General features: G+C 40.3%; 2 protein-coding genes across 6 annotated transcripts in view; both read left to right on the top strand.

Moving 5' to 3' along the window:
* The window catches only part of paxbp1 (PAX3 and PAX7 binding protein 1), a 54,801-nt gene extending 44,097 nt beyond the window's left edge, over nt 1–10,704 (top strand). Inside the window, exons 15-18 of one of the 2 annotated variants that reach the window (XM_041210756.1) lie at nt 6,042–6,108; nt 6,953–7,099; nt 9,035–9,189; nt 10,101–10,704. In XM_041210756.1, coding sequence (XP_041066690.1) covers nt 6,042–6,108; nt 6,953–7,099; nt 9,035–9,189; nt 10,101–10,218 — 487 coding nt within the window. In that variant the 3' untranslated portion in view covers nt 10,219–10,704. The remainder of the gene's footprint in view (nt 1–6,041; nt 6,109–6,952; nt 7,100–9,034; nt 9,190–10,100) is intronic. The other variant, XM_041210757.1, reaches the window with a different exon arrangement.
* Nucleotides 10,705–15,699: 4,995 nt separating this feature from the next.
* Nucleotides 15,700–22,646, top strand: part of LOC121290735 (sorting nexin-9-like) — a 102,062-nt gene continuing 95,115 nt past the window's right edge. For 2 of the 4 annotated variants that reach the window (XM_041211588.1, XM_041211586.1), the window contains exons 1-2: nt 15,708–15,807; nt 20,886–20,969. In XM_041211588.1, the coding sequence (XP_041067522.1) occupies nt 15,796–15,807; nt 20,886–20,969 (96 nt within the window). In that variant the 5' untranslated portion in view covers nt 15,708–15,795. Of the gene's footprint in view, nt 15,808–20,885; nt 20,970–22,646 lie in introns of all 4 variants that reach the window. The other 2 variants (XM_041211585.1, XM_041211587.1) reach the window with 2 other exon arrangements.

The following is a 22,646-nucleotide window of genomic DNA, read 5'->3' on the forward strand; positions in this document are numbered from 1 at the left end:
TAAACCTTTTTTTTGTCACCCTTTCAAATTAGATAAGGATAGAAAGTGGGAAGGTGAAAGGAAGGTGGGTAGTCAGGGAAGAGAAGGAGTAGCTGGAAATTCCCAAGAAGTTTTTTCTCAGAATAAAAAGGAAGGTGCTGAGGGTAGAAGTCACTTTCAAAAATTGAGGTGTTTTCATTGTAATTAAGTTGGACACATGAAGTTAGTATGCTGGAAATTGCAGGGAAAATCTGTTGGAATTATAGGGGTGCAGAAAAGTTCTGGAAGTAAGACTATTGTGGGTTCTGAGGCTCAGGCACAGGAAAAATCAGTGGTTTGTTTACAGATAAAACAGAGAATCAGTGAAAGGTAAAGTGGGAATGTGTTCACAATTTACCCTAGAGAATTCGGAAGAGCAGGTTGCAGAAATGTTTAAAGATTTTGTGTGTGAAGGGAAAGTCTTTCCACGTGTACAGGATGGAGTAGGTAAAGATGTTAACATTTTAAGAGACACGGGGGCTAGTCAATCCTTAATGTTGTGGGATAGTGATATTTGTAGTTCAGAAGGGAGTATTGAAGGAACAGGTGATAATAAGTAGGGTTCATGGAGATGCTAAAACTATTTCATTATGGAAGGTAAATTTAAAGAGTAAGTGGAAAACAGGCGAAGTGACTGTTAGAGTAGTCGTAAAATTGCCCGTTGCAGGGGTTCACTTTATTCTGGGTAATGATGTAGCTGGATTACAAATGTAGGTGATGCCTATGGTAGTTGAACAGCCTGTAGCGGTGTCTTCAACAGAAATGTTACAGAGAGAGCATTCTGATTGTTTCCAGATTGTGTGATAATGAGATCACAGGCTCATGGGTTGAAACAAGAAAAACAGGAAGGACAGGCATTTCAAAGGCAGGAAGGAGGTGTTGAAATCCAATCAGCTGACATTGTGTTTGATAACAAAAACAGAATTACCTGGAAAAACTCAGCAAGTCTGGCAGCATCGGCGGAGAAGAAAAGAGTTGACGTTTCGAGTCCTCATGACCCTTCAACAGAATTGTGTTTGATAACATTGTTCAGAAAGAAAGACTAAAGGACCATTTAGTTGAAGTGTTTAACTCAAAACAGTCAGTAGAGTTACAGAGAAAAGATTTGCAAATACAACATTTGTATCAGACAGCTTACCCAGAAACAGATACAACATTTATTCCAGAATGCTACTACCTTAAGGGTAATAATTTAATGAGAAAATGGAGGCCATATCATGCTTCATCAAATGAAAGCTAGAGGGAGGTACATCAAATTATTATCCCATAAGGGTATAGAAATTCCAATGGGGGGACATTTAGGAATTAGACACTGGTGGAAGTACAGAAACATTTTTATTGGCCTGGATTGCATAAGGATGTAGTCAAATGCTGTAGAACATGTCACACCTGCTGATAGGGAAACCACAAGCAATGTTTAAGATGGCACCTATAATTCCAATTCCAGCATTTGAAGAGCCTTTTACTAGGGTCATGATTGTTTGTGTAGGACCCCTCCCTAAGACTAAAAGTGGAAATCTTTATTTACTGACAATATTGGATATGTCTACCAGATTTCCTGAAGCAACACCTTTGAGAAACATTACAATCAAGAAGATTGTGGAAGAGTTAACTAATTTTTATTTTGACAAGATATGGTTTACCTAAGGAAATACAATCTGCTCAAGGTTCAAATTTTATGTCACAGCTGTTTAAGGAAGTAATGAACAGTTTGGGGATAAAACAGCTTAAGTCAACAGCTTATCATTTTGAATCACATGGGGCCTCGGAAAGATGGCATCAAACTTTAAAAACTGTGATGAGGGCATTTGGTCAGGACTATCCACAGGATTGGGATAGGAGAATTTCATTTTTGTTATTCACAATTAGTGATGCTCCTAATGCATCAACTGGATTCAGTCCTTTTGAATTAGTCCATGGTCTTGAGGTAAGAGGACCACTGAAATTGATTCATGAGAAATTGGTGGGTCAAAATTCGAAAACTACTCTCCTGGATTATGTATCAAGCTTCAGAGAAAGATTGGACAGAGCATGTGAGTTAGCTGGGGAACATTTAAATATATCACAGCAAGTGATGAAAGTGAAGGCAGATAGGAAAGCAACAGCTCGTAGTTTTGTTGCTGGGGGGACAGTTGCTAGTTTTGTTACCAGAACTGGGTGACTCATTAAGTTTAGTGGGCCTTACGGGATTGAAAAGAAACTGTGTGAAGTAAATTATTTAGTAAATACTCCAGATAGAAGGAAGAAGCCCAGGGTGCGTCATGTAAATATGCTTAAAAAGTACTTTGACAGGGAAGATGATCAAAAGGAGGTATTAGTGATGGTAGATAAAGTAAGAGAGGTAGAAATGAAGGATTCTGAAATTGATCTTCCTCTAATCAAATTAGATAATAAGAGGTTATTTGAAATTTTAAATGTAATATTGAGTTACCTTCCAGACAAGTGCCAAAGTGATTTGGAGAAGCTATTGCAGTCATACAAAGCTATTTGTGGGAACAAGCTGGGAAGGTCAAATGTAGCTATACATGATGTGTGTGTAGAAGCTTCATATTCAGTAAGGCAACATCCTTATAGATTAAATCCAGCAAAGTTATCACCGGTACAGAAAGAAATTGAATTCATGCTTCAAAATGAGTCTAGTTGCAGTAACTGAAGTTCACTTATTGTGATGATACCTAAACCGGATGGAACACACAGACTGTGTGTGGACTATCGAAAGGTGAATGCAGTGACAAAAGTGGATTTGTATCCTACACCACGGCTGGAAGAGTGCATTGAGAAAGTGGGACAATCAAAATTTATCACAGTGATTGACTTGCTGAGAGGATATTGGCAAGTACCATTATCAGAGAAAGCAAAGGAGATATCAACTTTTGTGACACCAGATGGACTATATCAGTTTAAAGTCATGCCATTTGGTATTAAAAATGCAACCCCAACAAGTCAAAGACTGACAAAGAAAGTAATTGTAGGACTGAGCAATTGTGCTGTTTAAATTGACAACTTACTAGTTTTCAGTCAAATGTGGGAGGAGCATTTACAACATCTGCAAGAATTATTTGGTTGACTACAAGGAGCTAATTTGGTGATGAAGTTGGCTAAAAGTGAATTTACAAAAGCACAAATTACATATCTAGAAGAGATGTGAAAGTCAAAGCTACTATGGATTTCCACATGCTTACAACAAAAAGAGAAATTTTGAGATTTCTGGACATGAGTTGATTTTACTGGAAATCTGTACCAAATTTTAGCAGTATGGTTGTTCCATTGACTGAACTATTAAAAAAGAACAAGAAGATTAAATGGATACAGGAATGTCAGAGGGCATTCAACCATTTGAAAACTGTATTAATGACGACACTAGTTTTGACAGTAGCCAAATACACCAAGCAATTTGGGTTGGCCGTTGTCACAAGTGAAATAGACATTGGGGCCATTCTGTTACAAGATGATGACACTGGAATTGAAAAATCAATGGGGTATTTTTCATAGCAGTTGAATGCACAACAGAGAAGATATTCAATGATCGAAAAGGAGGCTACAAGACATAGGAGCAGAAATTAGGCCATTCAGCCCATCGAGTCTGCTCCGCCATTCAATCATGGCTGATAAGTTTCTCAACCCCATTCTCCCGCCTTCTCCCTTTGGGTTTGGGTTTGGTGTTAGTATTGCAGCATTTTGAAATTTTGTGGCAAACAATTTGTCAAAAACAATTGTTTGTACAGACCACAATCCTTTAAAGTTTCTGGACAAATTTCAAGACTGAAGTGCAAGGCAATTCAGATGGAGTTCATCACTGCCACCATTTAATAATCTACAGATTATACATGTCGCTGAACGAGAGAATCTGATTATCAAGAGTTTGAAGCTTAAAGGGAAATTTGGACATTTAAAAGCCTGGACTCTGAACTGGAATGATTTCTGTTGATGCAAAGGGCTTGTGTATAAGATGGGTTAATAAGAATGAAGCCGTCTTTTTAAATTATGATAATTACAATACGGAGAAGATATAATTCTCATAATGTTATTGTATAATTGAGTAATAGTGGGATGTGTGTGTGTGAGAGATTTAATTGAATTAGAGGCAGCTAGTCTGGGTGCTTTGATCTAAGAAGAGAGTGTAGGTTTGAAATGTTAATTAGAAAAACATGGGGAACTTTAGAAACATGGCTGTCAAGGGAATATTTGCATTTTGAAATAAACCAGACTAGATTGTTTTCAAAGGAGGGGTGAAATGTGGCACCCAGCCAGGTGAGGTTTAGAAACTCTGTTTATTTTGCCCAAAGGTTACTGGTAAAACTTAGTGCAGTGAGAGGGTTTTATTATCAGGAAGATAAAGTCCAAAGACAGTGAAACAATGGGTATTTGCATTCAAAGAGAAAGATATGTATAAAGAAGGAGCAAGGGCTGTGTGTAGGGGAAGGCATTTTTAAGATCTTACAAGTATGAAAAGTCTTCATCTATGTCTCAAGCTGCCATCTTCAAAGGATTGAAGATAAGAAAGCCCACTTGGAAGTCGACATGGAACTCACTTGGGTATCATGTTTCTTTGCCTGAGTCTTCTAAAATCTGTGTGTCTGACTGTTGCCTTAATGAAAGTGTAACTGGAAGTTAGATGGAGTAGGGGATTTAGAAGTTATCATGGCAGTATGTATGTGTTTCAAATAATTTCTCTTATTAATAAATGTTTAATCTAGTTTTATAAAACCTATAAGACTTGGTCTTATTACTACTGAATTCAAGGCACGCATCTTGAAATTTATAAGTATTGAAAATAAGCTGTGACAGTTGTTTCAAGTTTTCCTCTGGAATTTGAACAGCTCGGCATTTAACCATCGGCTGTGTTATAGCACTTGTGGAGGTATACAAAACAGTATGGAAAAGATGGATCTGGAATGTTACTTGAAAGAAAATAAGCAATTAAGCTGGAAAAAGGATAATGGGTTCACACAAGTGAGCATCAAACGTAGCTCTGATATCAGGGAATTCTTCACACGCAGACTGAATATATGGAATGCATTTCATGGACAGCTCAATTTTTTCCAATAGGGTATTGGTAGTAAAAGTGCCAGAATAATTTAAGAAATATTTGTGAAGAAGTAATATGTAGGGTCTTTTGGATAGATAAGCTAAGGTGGAGTCAAATTTCCTTTCTCACCTTTAGCTACCTTGTGAAGATTCCAAAGATAACTGGTGTGAGTAGTGCATGGTAGATATATTAGGAGATTAGGTCAGGGAAGTAATGTTGGCCCGGATCTTCCGAGGAGCGGCAGTTATAGTCGGATTGGCAGTCTACTCAAATTTACCAATTCAACTCTGCCCTTCATTTTTTATGGGACCTTCCAAGTCCAGCTTTTCCACAAATGTGAAGTGTAGTGCTCCTCAGGGAAACTCCATTAAAGCAGAGAAGAGTCGGGGAAGGCAGGACATGCCCCCCTCCACGCATGGTAACTTTAAATGTCCAGTGTTTGAATGTTAGTGAATGGGTGAATGGGTAAGTGGGTAGGGGAGGGTCAGTTCTGGAGTTAGCAGGCTTTAGACTAGGCTTTAATCTGTTTAACATTTCCTAGGCAACCATCCATGTAAGCACATCAGAACTTTCAGTTGTAGACATTTGCACAGGGTCCTAGGCAGTGGGGGAATGGCTCATCAGAAGTTCAGACTTCCTGGGCAATTCTCACATAGGTCAGTGCATCAGGACTTCTGCAGGTCCCCGACACACTACTTTGGTCATAGGTCAGTCTCCGACAATCCGGAGACCGGAAGATTTGGCCCTTTGCCCTGATTTTAATAACTTTTATATTTGACTGGCAACAATTGCTGCATTAGGCACAGAGTAGAAGAAATGGTAATTTGCTTGTGCTCATATTCCTCACCTTAATTAGCATAGATTCACCTCCAAGTGTTCTACCCTCATCACCCTACTCCCAAAAGAAATTTTGATTAAATATATTTCTAATTGCATATTTCATGCCATGTCATTAATTTTTAGATTTAAGTAATTCATTATTGTGTTATTGTAGTGTGCTGGAGAACAAGAACTCGGGACCCTACCTGTTTTCTCAGCGACAGTTTTGGTCAGCACTTAAGGTGAGAGCTTAAAAATGGATTGTTTTAATATCACTGTTCTTTCATTTAACTGTACCTGGTTGCCATTTTTGTGAGATATAACTTCGAGGGCTATTCTTCAGTTTGTGAAGAACTGGATTCCTCTTTGGTTTCTAAGGGGGACAGCAGAAGTTCCATTAATCTGAATCTACTAATAGATTACTGCCAATCCAAGGGCGGAGGTTGGGGTGTTCAGTTGAGGATATTTTATTTTTGCCAGTTGCAATGCTTGAGTTTATATTACAATTTTTTTGGGTGAGAAACTGATTTGTTGCATGTTAAGAATTATTTGATTCGAGTGAAGGGCAACAACTTAGCCTGCATAATTTAGTCCATTAACCATAAGGCTGTCGTGATTCTGCAAAACGGCAAGTTTTCAGTCAACTTGCAAATAAATTTTCTTCGATAACTTACAATTTTCATTAAATCAGTTTCAGTAGCATGTTTCACAGAACATTCCACAGATAAATTTAATTTATTTCAAAGGACCATTTTAGGATAAAAAAGCAGTAAATTAACATGATCTGAGTGCATTATGTTTTGTGTAGATTTGTGTTAGGGAAGGGGTTTAGTTAGCTTCTCTATTGTTCTTAAAAGATCTTTTTGCATAATGGAGAATGCTTGAGTGACCATATGGCCTACTGCTGCTATTATTTCTTATTAATTACGGATTCCATCAGCTGCAGAAAATTGTGCTGTCTCGTATGATATGTTTGAATAGAAAATATTGCCCCACAATAAATGCAGGTAACCAAATAGAACCCTTACTACTACCAAAGTTCAGCTGAAAGCTATTGTTTTCTTAAACCCTATACTACCTTTTCAGTTATTGGATAACATCTTGCAATGGACTGGCATAATCTCAAATCGAGTATTGCAGGAGCTAACTGTGGATAGTCTTTTAAATCGCTACATCCTTCTCGCTCTTCAGAACTCAGATCCAGGAGATGACAGCCTGAAGAAATGTCAGAGTGTAAGTAAGCTGAGGTACAGGGTGAAAAGTTTTAAGGATCCCAGGCCATTAAGATCCAAACACCTGTGAAAATCTGGAATCTCAGTAAATTGAAATTTTGTGTAGTATTGTGTTTCCCTGCTGCTTATTTCAGAGTTAATGCTCCAAGCTTTACACCAATAGATGGGCACTTGTCAAAAGTCTGAGGTCAATGAACTAATAAGTTGATTCTAGGTTCCACCTTTATACCTGATTTTGCTTTCCCGTGTTCTTGACATCAGTACGTTTAAAATACTGCATTACAATTACTTTGCAGACTTATATTTACTAAAGAAAGAGCTAGCATATAAATAGCATCTTCAGAATTTCTAAACCACTTCAAAGCCACACCAGCAATGAGTATTTTAAGAGTAATGTAGAAAAGCATTACAGCTAATTTGCACATAGCAAAGTCCCACAGATAATAATGAAATCTAATTTTGCTGGTATAGGTTGTGGGATAAATGGAGGTCAGAATGGTAGAATTCCCCTACTCCTCTTGAAATATTGCCAGCAATCAGGTCTTGAGACAGTACTTGGGGCCTAGTTTAATATCTCATCCAAAAGCTGGCACCTAACAGTATAAAACCCTTTCAGTACTACATTGGAGTGTCAGCCTAGAATTTGTGCTTAAGTCTATGGAGTGAGGCTGGAACCTACAACCGACCAACTCCGATACAAGAGTGCTACCGCTGAGTAAAAGCTGAAGTAATTTGTTCACTTAATAGGTACCAGTTCTTGAGCTAATAGTACTTCTGACCTCTTCAGTGCTTTATTTTTACTGTTACATTTATTCAGGCAGACTCAGCCATATTCTTTCATGGAATTAAAATCCTAATATGAGACTACAAACATATGAATTAGGAGCAGGAGTAGGCCATTCAGTCCCTTGAGCTTGCACCGCTATTCAATAAGATCATGGCTGATCTGATTGTGGCCTCAACTCCACTTTCCCATCTACCCCCGTTAACCTTAGACTTCCTTGTTAGTCAAGAATTTATCTAACTTAGCCTTAAAAACATTCAATGAGCCTACCTCCTCTGCTTTCTGGGAAAGATTGTTCCAAGGTCCCACGGCCCTCTGAGGGGAAAAAAATTCTCCTATTTATGCTAATTATACTTTTAATTCTAGACCCAGTTATAAGATGGTTAAAAGAGCATGTCGGTTACTTGGATTTATGAATAGAAGAATAGAGTATAAAAATGGAGATCATGCTAGAACTTTGTAAACCACAGGTTAGAACTCAGCTGGAGTATTGTGAACAATTCTGGGTACCACACTTTAGGAAAGATAAAAGGCCTTAGAAGGGTACAGGGGAGGTTTACCAGGAGGTGCTCAGAGATGAAAATCCGTTATGCGGGGAGGTGGGAAAAGCTCCCTTCAAAAGCTCTGTTGGAACAGAGAAGGTTAAGAGGTGACCTAATAGAGATTTTCATGGTAGATTTTGATAGAATAGATAGAGAAAAATTATTCCCTCTGGTGACTGGTCAATAACTAGAGGTCATAGATTCAAAATCACTGGTAAAAGACCTAGAGGGAAGGTGAGAATTTTTTTCACTGAGTTGCCAGGATTTGGAATTTTCTACCTGAAAAGTTGGTGAAAACTGATCCATAAATAATTTTAAAAGGGAATTGGACAGATACTTGAGATAACAGGACAAAAAGTGGGGGTGTGGGACTAAGCATGACTGCTCTATCAAAGTGCCAACAGCACTGGCCAAATGGTTGCCTCCTGTGCTGTTAAGTTTCTCTAATTCTAAAGCTTGATTATTCTTGCATCAGACCCAACATAATGTAAAGTGCAATGCGTACTCTCATTATGTTTTAGAGACATAACTGTAAAAATTATATTGGTTTTAACATAAAACAAAAGACGGTCACCAGACTGAATTTCATGATGCTACTTTTACCTTTTAGCTCATCACCTGTTTACCAAAGCACTGGTTTGTCAACCTAAAAGGAGATAAGAGCATCCCACAGATGGAAAATTTCTGCTGTTACCTTGTTCACTTGGCCAATACTATCTACCGGCTAAGCCTTGGGTGTTCTGATGTAGAAAAACGTACAGCAAGGTACGTACAGTGACATAAAATACCTTTTAAATGTACCACCCACAATAATGTCTGGATCTAAAACAGTTATTGGGAAAGGTGGTATGTTCTGTATCTAGATGGTGGTACCTGTTTATAATTTGACAACTTGTATGATGCCATAAAGCAGCTGCCTTTAGGGCAGTGGTAATGTGCAGTGTGCCTTAGTTGAGAGAGGTGACTAGGAATAAATTTGCCTTTTTAGGTATTTATACTTTTTCCCCCCTCAAGTCCGATTTGATTTTTCTTCCTTTTCCGCACTATCCATGGCTAGTAAAATGGATGACCTGTTCCAAGATCTCCAAGAGTAGTTGTCCCTCTCTCTGATCCCTTTTATGCAAAGAAGGTCCAACCACACAACACAGCTGGGTTCACGTTCTTTTGCTGTCTGGTACCTTGCCCTGTAGCCTCGTGTTCCAGGCACTTTTTTTTTCCTTCAAAACTGATTTGGACTGATTACTTTAAACCTCTCCTTTATGCCTCTCCTCTACACCATGAAGTATTTCATAAGTGCATAAACGTGAAAGCAGGAAACGCATATTGACATTAGCTAAAGAATTAGGTGTTCTGCTTCCTGAAATGAATGCAGTATGGTTTGTCTTAAAGCCTGCTGAAGTTGGGGTCTATAGTCAGATAGCAGTTCAGGTTGGATTTAGGGCCCTGCTGATGTATAAAATAATACAAAATTAACTGAAAAGTTAAGTTGTCATTTTGTTATATTTATAATTGCTGTGTCTCTGCAGTCTGTTTTAGTCCAAAACTTTTGAAAACAGAGGAAAGATTGAATATCCTGTAACTAAACAAGAGTGTTCTGAGGGCTGTGTGTAATTGTGTGTATTTGTATTAATTTTGTGAATGTAATTTGTCTTTTTTCAAATTGATATACTTTTTAGGGAGAATATCAAGCAAGTGATTAAAATTCTGGCCATCATCCATGCTTTGGACCATGCATCAGCTGTAGCAAATGAATATGGAGTGAAGGACATCAAGGCATTACTTGATGGGAAATGAGATTGTAGGACAGAAACATGAACATTCCTGCCATTTGTATGATTTTGTACATATGTACAGATGTTTCGTAAAAGAAAATTGATGGCGTCAATAACATTTGTTGATATTTAATATTTTCCATCTCTTGTGCTCAAAGGTACAGCTAAACTCCTGAAAAACACTCTCCTACAGCCAGCAACCTGTGCACAACAAACTGAGAATGTAATTTTTTTAAATCCAACTTTGGCTGGATTTCTACCTTTTAATATCCACTGACTTCTCTTATCAAAAGCAACTGAATTTACAAGATTTTGGTTGTTTTTGTCCAATTAATTATGGACAATGACCAGAGAAGATTACAAAAGTACTGGGAACAAACTGTGAAAATACAAGTCCAACCTGCAGAGAGAGTTTAAGTTCGCTGGGTTGCATTTGTTTAATTTAGTAGAAGATGAATGGCATTTGTTTTATGGTTTTAAAAACATAATAAAATAAACTGGCTATTCAGTGTGTTGAAATTGTGATGTTTTGTCTGCTAATCCAGATTTGGCACAAGTTGAACTGCTTGGTTTATTGAGGGACTTCTACGTAGAAATCACTTTCTTTCCCCTCGCCCCTTTCTCTCCCACCCATCACCCTGCTCTTTCCCCCGACATCTCCCCACCGCCCCCCCCAGTTGTTATTCTTTTATATTGACATTGCATCATACTTGAGATAAGAATGGAATGAGAAAAGGCCATTCATCACTTGTTTCACTGATATACACAACCTGCCATGCCATGCGCCATAACTCACTGAATTACTTCCTTCCTTGGAATGTTCTGCATAATTTACAAAAGCCTAGAAGATGATGCATGCTAGGAACAGCAGCTCTCCTCTATGCATGCTGAGAAAATAATGTAAACTCATAAATACCATCATTAGTACCATTTTACATATGTTTAGATGTGCCATATCTTTAAAACAAGGGCTAAAATGCAAGTCAGAGCTCACAACTCTAATTAGTAACTATTTGTATCATCAGATTCCTGTTGCATTTGAGCAATAGAAAATTATGAAAAGCCAAAATGCTCTACAAGGGATTTTAACATCTAGCCATTGTCAGTGTCAGATGTGTAACTGAACTTAATTGGGTCTGATGGAGTCATTTTTACCATTTCTAATCTACAAATGTCTATTGATCTCTCTTTCTGCTATAGCTATCACAGAACTTTCCACATTGCTCTAAATATGAGATCCTGCACAATCTTCCTACTCACTGCATCCTTGTTTGTTTATCAGGACTCTTCGTACTGTCTTTTATTCTAACTCATCCTTTTCCATGATGACAAAACTTTAGAACTGCTCAATCTTCCCTTCTATAATCTGCAGGTTTTTGAAGTCCCAGTTTGATGTTATCCATTATTACTCATCTGCCTAGTCTCTCCCGATCAATCATGATGTGTTTTGCATTATGGGCCTTGGCTTATATTTCTTAAAGAAAATATTTGGCTTGTTTGTAGATCAATCATTAGTTTTCTGACTTGGGTAACCAATGGAACAAATTAAAATTGTATTCTTACTAGTATACAGTGTTATAATGGGCAGATAATTGATGAGCATAAATTTCCTTCTGTAAACTGGTAATCTAGAATAAATTGCAATTTTTTTTTAAATCCAGGGCTCTTAGAGTTGTAAATAAGTTGCAGCAACCTGTTGTCATCTTTTACCTTCATCCCATGTGTCTGTTGCAATCTATTTTGCTGTCTGTAAAATGATTAAACAGTGAATGATAATGGGTTGTAACTTCCTTTGCTATCTGAGAATTATTCAATGTGATTAGCTCTTAACCTGCATAGTCATCACTTGCTGGACATCAGAGATCCCCTTGAACTGTCACTGGAATGAATGAAAATATTGGGAAAGGTGAAATCCATGCTATAGATCACTTAATCTTTGTGGGCTACTTTCTTCAAGGTCGGTTGAGAGCATAGTCACTACCACTGATTGCAAAATCTAGGCCAATACGTTCTCTGTGCTAAAGGGAAAGATCATTATTAGTCTTACCAGCTTGGAAATTGAATATTGGAAAATAGAAATATCAGATAAGGTGGCTGTTGGTAGGCTGAGGTTGACAAGGCAGTGGACTTTACACAAGCATTTAAAGGATTGGTGAAATCAGTGACCTTGTATCATCTTTAAGGAAATCACAGCTGGGGAATGGTGCCAGAGGATTTCAAAGTAGCTAACAATACGCCAATCTTAGAACAGTGCGCAATCTGGGATAATATAGGCCTGTGAACCAAACATCTGAAGGCATCCTGAAATAGGGGTTAGTAACAGCGGCTGTATGGTAAGAGGCGGTCAGCATTGATATACAGAAAGGAGGGCCCTGCCTAATAAATATGCTGGAGTTCTTAGAAGAAATTATTAACATTGGCAACAGTAACTATTTCTTGACCCTCTTGATTTGTCATCTACATGCTGCTGCGTGAAGAAATCATGCACAAATATAGGGTCGATTGCCACATGTACATTGATGGTATCCGGATCTACCTCTTCAATAACTTTCAGTTAAGCTCTGCACTCTGCCAGGCGGTGTCAAAGACAAATTTTCTCAAGATAAGTATCGGGAAGACCAAAGTCATTGAGGACTCAAAACGTCAACTCTTTTCTTCTCCGCCGTTGCTGCCAGACCTGCTGAATTTTTCCAGGTAATTCTGTTTTGGCTAGATTTTCTCACTGGCTTTGGGATGCTGACGTTCAGATCAGATAAGGGCCATGAGCCTGTACTTGTCAGGAGCCAGACTGAGGCAGCTTAATTATCCTTTCAAAAACACAGGATGGGCTCTAGATGCTAGCCCAATCAGGGAGCGATGGATGCTGCTGAGACAGGTAGGATACTTTGAGGGCATTGCAAAGTGGAGGCACCCCTCAGAGGCATAAAAACCTATAAATTCAGAGGGGCCAAGCAGGCAGACTACTTGGAGAGGAGGGGAAACCCCTCTGGAGGGAATAGGTATGGCCTTGATATCAGCAGCCCCATATTAGTGCAATGTAGCCTCTGGCTCCAAAAGACCTGAACCTGCTACCTTCATAGAGCTAGTGGCAGGGAGGAGGGGCACCATAGACAGCAAAATGCTGGCGAGCCAGAGACATTACCTCCATTCAGTGGGCAGCCAATAGGTATTCCAACCCACTACTGGGAAACTTCCCTGGTAGTGAGAATATGCTGGGGTGTCATGCCAATTCAGTTATGTCATTTTTGGCAACCTTTCATTTCCAAGCCTGCTACCCGGGAGTAGGAAAATTTAGCCCCCAGCACAATTTCTGTACATTTGCCAACTACTCAAATTCCCCCTCCGCCCACTGTTGCAAGCTTGAACAGACTTGATTTTTTGTCCCCCATATTGCCTGCCTCATAAAGATTTCCACGATTACTGTCATGATCTGCCTTCACTCCTATCTCAGCCCATCTCCACTGAAACCTTTATCCATCTCTAATTTTGGCAATTTCAATACTCAACTGACCAGGCTACCATCCTCTACGCACACCATTTCATCCAGAACTGTTTACCTCCTATCACACCAAGTCCTGTTCACGTGTTGCCCCTAATCTTGCAGATTAGCTCAAATTTATTATTCTCTTTGTTCTATTTGAATCTTAAAGGCATTGATTCTCTCTACCTTTGTGAAATCCTCCTTTACAACCCGCTTGAAATCTCCATTTCTGTGACATATCTCTCATGAAGTCCTTCCCCCATTGGTGATCGTGACTTTAGCCGACCACCTCTCCAGCTGCCTCACCTCCTTTAAGGCTGTAAAATCCTTGTCTTCGACAAAGCTTTGCTTTCTCTTAATATCCCTTTTGACGGTGTCCATTTTGCAATTACTTTGGGATGTTTTTCTCTGTTAAAGGCATATAAACACAAGTTGTTGATGAAGCAGTTGAGAAATCTCTGATTCTCTGGAGAAGAGACTTGGTGAGATACTATTCAAGTCTTAAGGGAGTAAATAAATTGAACATATTCAAGATTGTCGCAAACACTAGAACCAGATGACAAGAGATCCAGCTTAGAAGAGGAACAATAGTTGAAACTGCTTTACACATAGGGTGGTGAATATACGGAATACAATACTATAGGAGGAAGTGGAGGTTGTTCGTGTATAACATTTGAGAGAGAATTGGTTCATATTCGATGGAGTAGGTGATTGAAAATCGTTAGTGTTTGGCACCAGCCAGGTGAACTGCGTGGCCTTTCAAGCCCTTGGAAGCCAGGTGGTCAGTATTTTTTAGAGCCAGAGATTTTTTTTTAATCAGATGAGGCAGACAAAGAACGTAAGCGAGTGGAAGCAATATGCATGTTGAGAGAGAAACTGGGGGATGGGCTCTGACAGGAAATAGGCACAATCACCGTACATGGAAAAATCATTCTAAAACTGCATTAACCACTAAGGCCGGTGTGTTTCTCCTCATTCTCACACCCCAAACATCATATAAGACAACCGTTAATTTGGAAGTAAAGCTCACATACGCATTTGACATGGAGTTTGTTACTTAACTTCACAAACTTCTGGCAATTCACCGTTGCTACCACAATAAAACATTAGTGGTACTCCATCACCAATCATTTTTAAAATCCATAATGGACTAGGAGGAAAAAGACCTATTGTCCAATTTATCAGATTGTTGGTGGTAAAAGTGCTTCAAGATTTTTTTAATATAACTTTCTTCCAGTTTGCTTGTCTATTGAACACTGAGTACAGTTCCACAGGCTCCTGCAAGGACATTCCAGATGAGACAGAGGAGCAATTTCAGAAAAGAGAGAAAGGGAAGAAATAAAATTGTGTGTGAGAGAGAGGCCAAAGCATGTGTTATTTTAATTTTGCCCTGAGATCAATACCATACAAGATCATTTGGTAAGTGTAAATTCTGTTTTGAAGAATTCGGCCAGCCGCTCTACTCAAAATGAGGCCAAGTATTTTCAAGTGTGTCCCATCCGCATGTACATTGTACTATATGATGAATAACTCCTGTAGCTAACTTCCCAAATGCAGCCTAAATATTTTCATTCCCTCTTTCTGCCTGGCTTCCCATTCTCTTGGGGGCGGGGGGGGGGGGGGGGGGGGGGTGCGGGGCGGTAGGACCAATGCTTCTTATATGTAGCATTAAATAAAATATCTACAATTACTGTAGTAGTGTTATTATCGGTCCTGCGCAGTTCAGCACAACCAATTTTAAGTTGTTTGAGGGCGTTTTTCTAAGTTGATCTGCTCTTGTATTTTTGCAGTAATTGGTGGGTAATTTATGCTTGGAAATGTTATTTTGAGTCTGCAATTTGGAATGCAAGGGGCTTGCTAAATTCGATGAGCATTCGGGCAACCTGGCTGTTGCCAAACGACACTGGTTGATATCCAGCAGGGGTGTTAAATCCTGTTGATGTCAGGGGCAGCATCGCCTTTGGGGAAACACCAGGAAAGTTCGCCGTGAGCCAGTGACGTGAACGTTGTAGGGTGAGCAAACGGCGCGTTGATGTTCGGAACAGCGTCTTAGCTGCTTGGCGCGGTTGCCTTTAAAGATCAAGAGTTTCGAGGCACACTCTGGGGTACCCGGAGAGAATGTCCGCCAAGGTAGGAGACTCTCGGATCTGGACACATTGAGCTTTCTCACAATTTAATGGGAAAAATGTCACTTTCCATTTCGCTACCCTGGTTTAGGGGAATACGTTCAGATAAGCTGTGGCTTAAAAGGCGAATTTTAGTTAAACGCGCTGGACAAAATGAGGATTTCCAGCATCCTCAGTGTTTTGCTTTTATCTTGGACAAAATTAGGGTTTTGCTTTTTAACAGAAAGTGACGGCTATCCTCTAAAGTTGACTGTCAATCTAATGCAAGGACGAAGCTATTTTAAAAGGAGTAAATAAGGAGAGTAAGTTATCTTCATTGGGCTTGAGGAACGTTTTGAGGTTTTCTGTGCCAGGCTGTAGTGAGTTGCTCGTTATTGTAAGATCGAAAAGTAACGATCAAGTATTAAATCCAAATGGATTTGTTTGTATCGAGGAGGTGACCTGGCGAAGTAAACGTGAGGGCGATTGATTTCATTCGAGGTGAATTTCGGGAATGAAGCTGGCGGCTTAACTTGTGCCTTTACCTTCTCCTCTTAACAGCAACATAACGAGTACAGTTTTGAAACCAAGGCCAAGTACTCCGGCCACTGGGAATCGGAAATAAAAATAGAAAATGCTGTATTTTACTTTGCACGTTTCAATCCCGGTTTAAACGTGGAGTTTTCCCTCGTCCTTTCATTTAAAGGCTGACAAGGAGAGAGCTTTCCGCAGGTCGGGGTTGTGTCAGTTCCTGCAGTTTTCGGTACTCTTACGGTTATTTGGCCAGTGCATCATCTTTTGTTTATTCATTCATGGGGTGTGGGAGTCGCCGGCTAGGCCAGCATTTATTGCCCATCCCTAATTGCCCTTGCTCAGAGGGCAGTTAAGAGTCAACCACGTTGCTGTGGGTCTGGAGTCACATGTAGGCCAGACCAGGTAAAGACTGGCAGATTTCCTTCCCTAACGGACCTTAGTGAACCAGATGGGTTTTTACAACAATCGACAATGGTTTCATGGTCATCATTAGACTTTTAATTCCAGATTTTTATTGAATTCAAATTCCACCATCTGCCCTGGCAGGATTCGAACCCTGGTCCCCAGAGCATTACCCTGGATTACTAGTCTAGCAACAAAACCACTACACCCCCATCCAGCCAGTTGTACTGTTTTTAAATTGTATGGTTTAAAGGTACATTCATTTTGGATCATTCCTCTAGGTACAAGAATAAATTAATAATTGTGAATATCTCCCCACTTTCATACAGACAAAAAGACTTTTTCCACTTTCTTGGAAAATCATTAGAATCATATCGAATGGTTACAGAACAGAAGGAGGCTATTCAGCCTGTCCCGTGCTTTGTCAGCTCGTTCCACTGCCCGACCTTCTCCCCTAAGCCCTGAATTCCACCCCCCCCCCCCCCCCCCCCCCCCCCAATTATCCAATTGCCTTTTGAATGAATCTGCCTCCACCACACTCTCAGTGCATTCTGGATCCTAACCACTCCATGCCTAAAAATGTTCACCATCACTACTTTTGGCAGTCACAATAAATGGGCATGGCCATTGGTTCTTAATGTTTCCACCAATGGAAACAGTTCTGTCCATCTCTCACCCTCACCCCCCACCACCATCATTTTGAACACCTCTCTCCCACTCCCCACCACCATTTTGAACACCTCCATCAAATCTCCTCTTAATCTTCTCTGAGGAGAAGCTTCACCAATCTATCCACATAACTGAAGCCCCTTATCACTGGAGCCATTCTCATAAACCTTTTCTGTATGTTCTCTGATGAGGAATGTGAAGCTATGGAAGGCAGGGGGAATTTTAAACACCCAAAAAGGCAGATTTAGGTCGTTAGCATGTTAAAAATCTGAATCCTGATCCTTTTCTGCCTCTAATCTGTCCATTAATGGAAATGGAACTGGGCAGGCCATCAACCCCCTCACAGGAGACAGGTTGGCAATTTCAATATTATGACGAAGCTACTTGCCTCATATTAACTCCTGTTTTAAATTTAACGCCCAGAAAGTGTGTCAGCTAAAGGAACATGAACACTGCTGCATCCAGGTGGTAAGTGCCTTTCTACTTCCCTGCTAGACCCAGTATACCTGTTTCAGCCACCACCCCCACAATTGGAAACCCCACTATGAGACCTCCTTCATGAGGCTCCTGGTCTCCTCCATGGCGCCTCTGATCTGCCTCTGGTCTCCTTGGCCCAGGTGTCCCTGATGTAGCCTGTTGCCTGCCTCTGTATGCTTATTTCCTCTCCTTGATCTTCCCAAGTTGCAGGCCTCTGGCCTCCAATCTCCTCTGCCACCCTGCCCCCCCCCCCCCAATCTCTGATCTTTCCCTAGCCTTTGATTGCCCCCCTGCTATGACCCCTGCACACTCAGATTTCCTTCTCCTCAACCCTAGGCCTCGCCAATCTTTTCCGGTGCCTCTCTGCTCTCTGACAGCAACCTGGTACCACAGGCCGATCCACCAACAGCTGGCAGCCTCTCAGTCTGGCTGGCAGCTCAGAAACAGAGAAAAACAAATTGCTGATCAGGACTTGCCCTTAAATTCGGTAGGACCTGCAGGAAACCCAACCTGAAAACAGCCACCCCACTCTGTTCCTGCCTCTAAGTTAACTTAACTGTTCTTCCTGGCCACTCACAACACGATTTTTAGGTACATTGGGCTGGATTTTAATATACAAGAGCATGTGGGTTTGAGGCTGTGTGGAGGGAAGACCAGCAAAATTGACAGTGTGTTGGGAAGCCGACTCCAATCAGCTGACCTCCAGCTTTTACGGCAGTGCATTAAGGCTGCATGTGAGTAACTTCCAGAAAAGTAAGGTTACCACTTAACATATGTTAATTGTGTGATATTGACATTGATTTTTTTAGTTTGACTTTGAGTCCAGTGGTTTCCCAGTCTTTCTGGAACTTGATAATGAAAGCCAGACAAGTACACAGGGACAATTGAGGAAGCAGAAGCAATCTCAGGGAAATGCACCAATAAATACTTAGTACTTACAACTGCTTCCATACCGAGTTGTAGGAAATGTTTTGCTCACAGTACTTGTGCTGAGAGTTTACACCTTTTGGAGTTTTCTTCAACACTTTGGAGCTGTCACCTATGATTTGAAGATCTGACCAATTCAGAGGTCTAATTGATCAGATCAGGATAGGTGCTGCTTGAGGTTGCCTGAGGCTGGATCTCAGATATGGACCAAAATGACCAGTAGCAGCTGCAGCAGCAGCAGCCTGCTGATTATAGACCTGTAGCTCCACAGGAGAGAGAGGTGCAGCTCGCAGGAGGGCATATCTGTAACTCAGGGTCGAGAAGCAGAGGGTAAGCTTCTTCAACATGCCTGAGCACCAGTGTCTCAGTAGCCCCAGAGTGTCTAGTCAAGTAGGGGCAGACATATACAGCCTGCCAGGCCACAACCTACGGCCAGCTGGGTTTGATAATCATGCTTTACCAGTAGCTGTCAAAGTCACCACAATCATCAGCATTTTCCACCTCTGGATGGAGACATTTGCAGGATTTTGTGCTCAGTGGCTCACAGATGCATAACAGAAGAAACTAAAGGCTTGGTGGGCAGAGCTGTCTGTTATGTCAACTTCCCTGGCCAGTCAGAATGAGCGGATGCTTGGTTGTGCATCTTTTGCTGGCTGCTCATAGAGGATGTCATGGATTGCATACATGTGGCAATTACACACCCATAGATCACCCAGGAGTGTTCATCAACTGCAAAGGCTTCCATTCCATCAATGTGGGAAATCGTTTACACAAACCTGCATAGATTTCTGGGCAGCTGCCATGATATTTTTGTCTTGTGGCAGTCCACCCTCCTAAACTTCTTCACACCTGGAGGCAGAGCTACTGGCTGGCTGTTCAGAGACCAGGGGTAACCTCTTAAAATGTGGTTGATGCCACCTTTCAGAAACCTGAGAGATGAAGCCTACCAATGTTACAATAAATGCCTTATTAATAGCAGATTTGTCATCGAGTGAACCATTGACACATTCAAGATGCATTTCTGGTGGTACCCTTCAGTACGAATCAGCCCACGTATCCAGACTGGTTGTGGGGTGCTTCTCTCTGTACAACATTGCACAGCAGCAAGGCATGGACTAGTAGGAGGACCAAAGCACAGAGCCTCTTCAGAGAATTCTGAGGAGGATGAACATGGGGAAGACGAGGAGGAGGAAAAGGCAAAAGGTGATGTGGGACCTGCACCACCAGCTGCATGCATTGATGCCTGGGAAGCCTGATTATTTTGAGGTTCACTTAGGTTCCACCAGTTACCAACCAGCTAAAGAATCTTGCAACCTCACACAAAAGCCACTTTTGGCTTGCTCCAACCCCCTGCAATGTCAATAACACACTGCAGTCCTGCAAATAACCAAACATCCTCTTCACATCCTGCCATTTGTTGCTGTCAATTCAGAACTTCCCATTCATCATCAAACAACTGAAAAGGCCACTTGCCAACCAGCAAGATTGCAAGATTCCACTTCAAGCATTAATGGAATGCTACCTCGTGCCATAGTGATGATGTCTTCTTCCATGGATAGGGTTGTATTCCCTAAAATTTAAAAGATTAAGGGGTGATTTGGTTTAAGTTTTCATGATATTTAGGTGAACTGATAAGGTAGAAAAGGAAATATTATTTCTGCTGATTGGGTAGTCTAGAACAAAGAGGGCGTAGTCAAAAATTAGACTCCAACCTCTCAGGGATGAAATGAAGAAAGTTTGGCATTCTCGCAAACAACAATTGATGTGAAGTCAATTGTTAATTCTAAATCTGAGATTGACAGATTTTTGCTAATCAAAGATAATACAGGATATGAGGCAAAGGCAGGTACATGGATTTAGGTTGCAGATCAGCCATGATCTCATTGAATGGCAGATCAGACTTGAGGGACTATGTTACTGTGTTTTAATATTCTTGAATCAGCACCTAAAATAAAAAAAATGTTGTCCTATGACAATACACAAAAAATTAAAGCAGAATTATTAAACATTACCATCTTATCTTCATGCCAAACTACAGTGGAACTGGCCAGGATATAAGAACTGGACTTGACCTAGCTCATTTGCTTTACTTAGGCAGTAGTTCGATGCATCTTCAAGCGTCGCAAAGCAGGTGAACTGACTCTAATACCAGGAGAGGTTATTACAGTTACCAACCAGGTAAAGAATCTTCATCACTCAAACAATAAATTCATGTATATGAGAAAGCTATCATGAAAAGTCAACACATAGTTGTGCACAGTGTGTGACACCTATTTTGTGTATTGTCTAGGTATTTTTAAGCCTAATCCTCTCTCTTCTTCCAAATGGTTATGGTCATCTGGAGCAAAAAGAGCTGTAACAACCCTCCATGTTCCACAATCACTGCTGGATGATATCTGTGCTGTTGTACATCAAGAAATTGCCTAGAGCAGCAAAACTTAGGGGGTTTTATTTAGGCAAAAAAAAAACTTAATGAACTATTCATAAAACAATGTAAGTAATCAGACAGGCTTCAGCAGTGGGAATGAAAGGTCTAGATCTACTGATATACATCCACATATACTGATATACTACATACAGATTTCCATGTATTTACATTGCAACCTTTTCCAAAATTTTGTATTACATTCCTCAATCTGTTTATGTGACAGTTTTACGAATTTTTAAATCTACATAACTTTTCCAAAACTGTGAACCAGTAAATAATATCAAGGGATGTAATTTAATCTAGCCCACTCTATCGTAATGATTATTAACTGTGTAAATTGCGCATAAAATCATCTAGCATTGCAGGAGCAGGTAGTATTACATCATGTCAGCTATATTAATGTGCATTTCTTCCAGTACATATCCTATAAGATGTGTAGAACAATGAGAATGTGCAATTAGTATCTTAATATTCTCCTTTTTCATGTAAAATAAATCTGTGATTATAAGTGCAGAATTTTTATTTGTAATGCACAATATTCATTTTCAAAAGTTAATTGTGGGGGGATGCAAGGCTGAAGGTTTGCCTTGGGCACCTAATACTCTTGCATTGGCCCTGACCTCAAATGAGGCAAGGACTCCTTTCATTGCATCTAACCAGAGAGTCTGATCTCCTGTTGTTGTAAAAATTGTTTACAATGTACTGAGGTATGTAGCCTAAGGGCTGGCTGCTACTCAAGCATTGTGAGCACTAAATGATAGTAGATCTCTTGTCATATTGTGTTGATACTAACCTTGTCCAGTGCTTGTATTTATAACATTGAACAATTCATGCACTATTGAGCGAACATAATACTGATCCTCTATGCCTAGCAGCAATCTGCAGTTCTCCCCCTTGTGAGGGCTTGAAAGCCCTGGAATAGTAGAAGGCAAGCTTATTGAATTGCTGTGCTGATTTGTGCATTTGTCGTTTAAGGAGTGATTCCATTTTCCCAGCGTAGATTGTATGCTCGCTCACAAGTAACATGTGAGGCATCCAGAATGCTCCCTCTTGGAGTGCAGGATTGCAAAATCATCACTATCATTTGTATTTAGCCTGTATTAGATTCATCATGCCAAAAACATGTTTGTTCTTCTGACATAATGGGGGTCATCTTAACCTAATTCGCTAGCTGTCCATATTCAGTTTGGCTGTTTCATTTTGCACCACCCATAATTTTACATTCCACTGTATTCAGTAGAGAGTAAAATACAGTGGGATGTAGAATCAGCACTTAAACTGCATCCGTTTCCAACCGTTTCCCAAATTACTCCCAACATTTCTAGACCTTAGCTGGTAAGATTTCAGCAGTATGATTGGAATGCTATAAATGCTGGGGACTTTGTTGTTTTCCTGCTTGTTCAGTGACTCCTGCCCTTCAACCCAAC

This window comes from Carcharodon carcharias, chromosome 18 (genome assembly GCF_017639515.1).
Source record: "Carcharodon carcharias isolate sCarCar2 chromosome 18, sCarCar2.pri, whole genome shotgun sequence".
In the NCBI taxonomy this organism is placed as follows: domain Eukaryota; kingdom Metazoa; phylum Chordata; class Chondrichthyes; order Lamniformes; family Lamnidae; genus Carcharodon; species Carcharodon carcharias.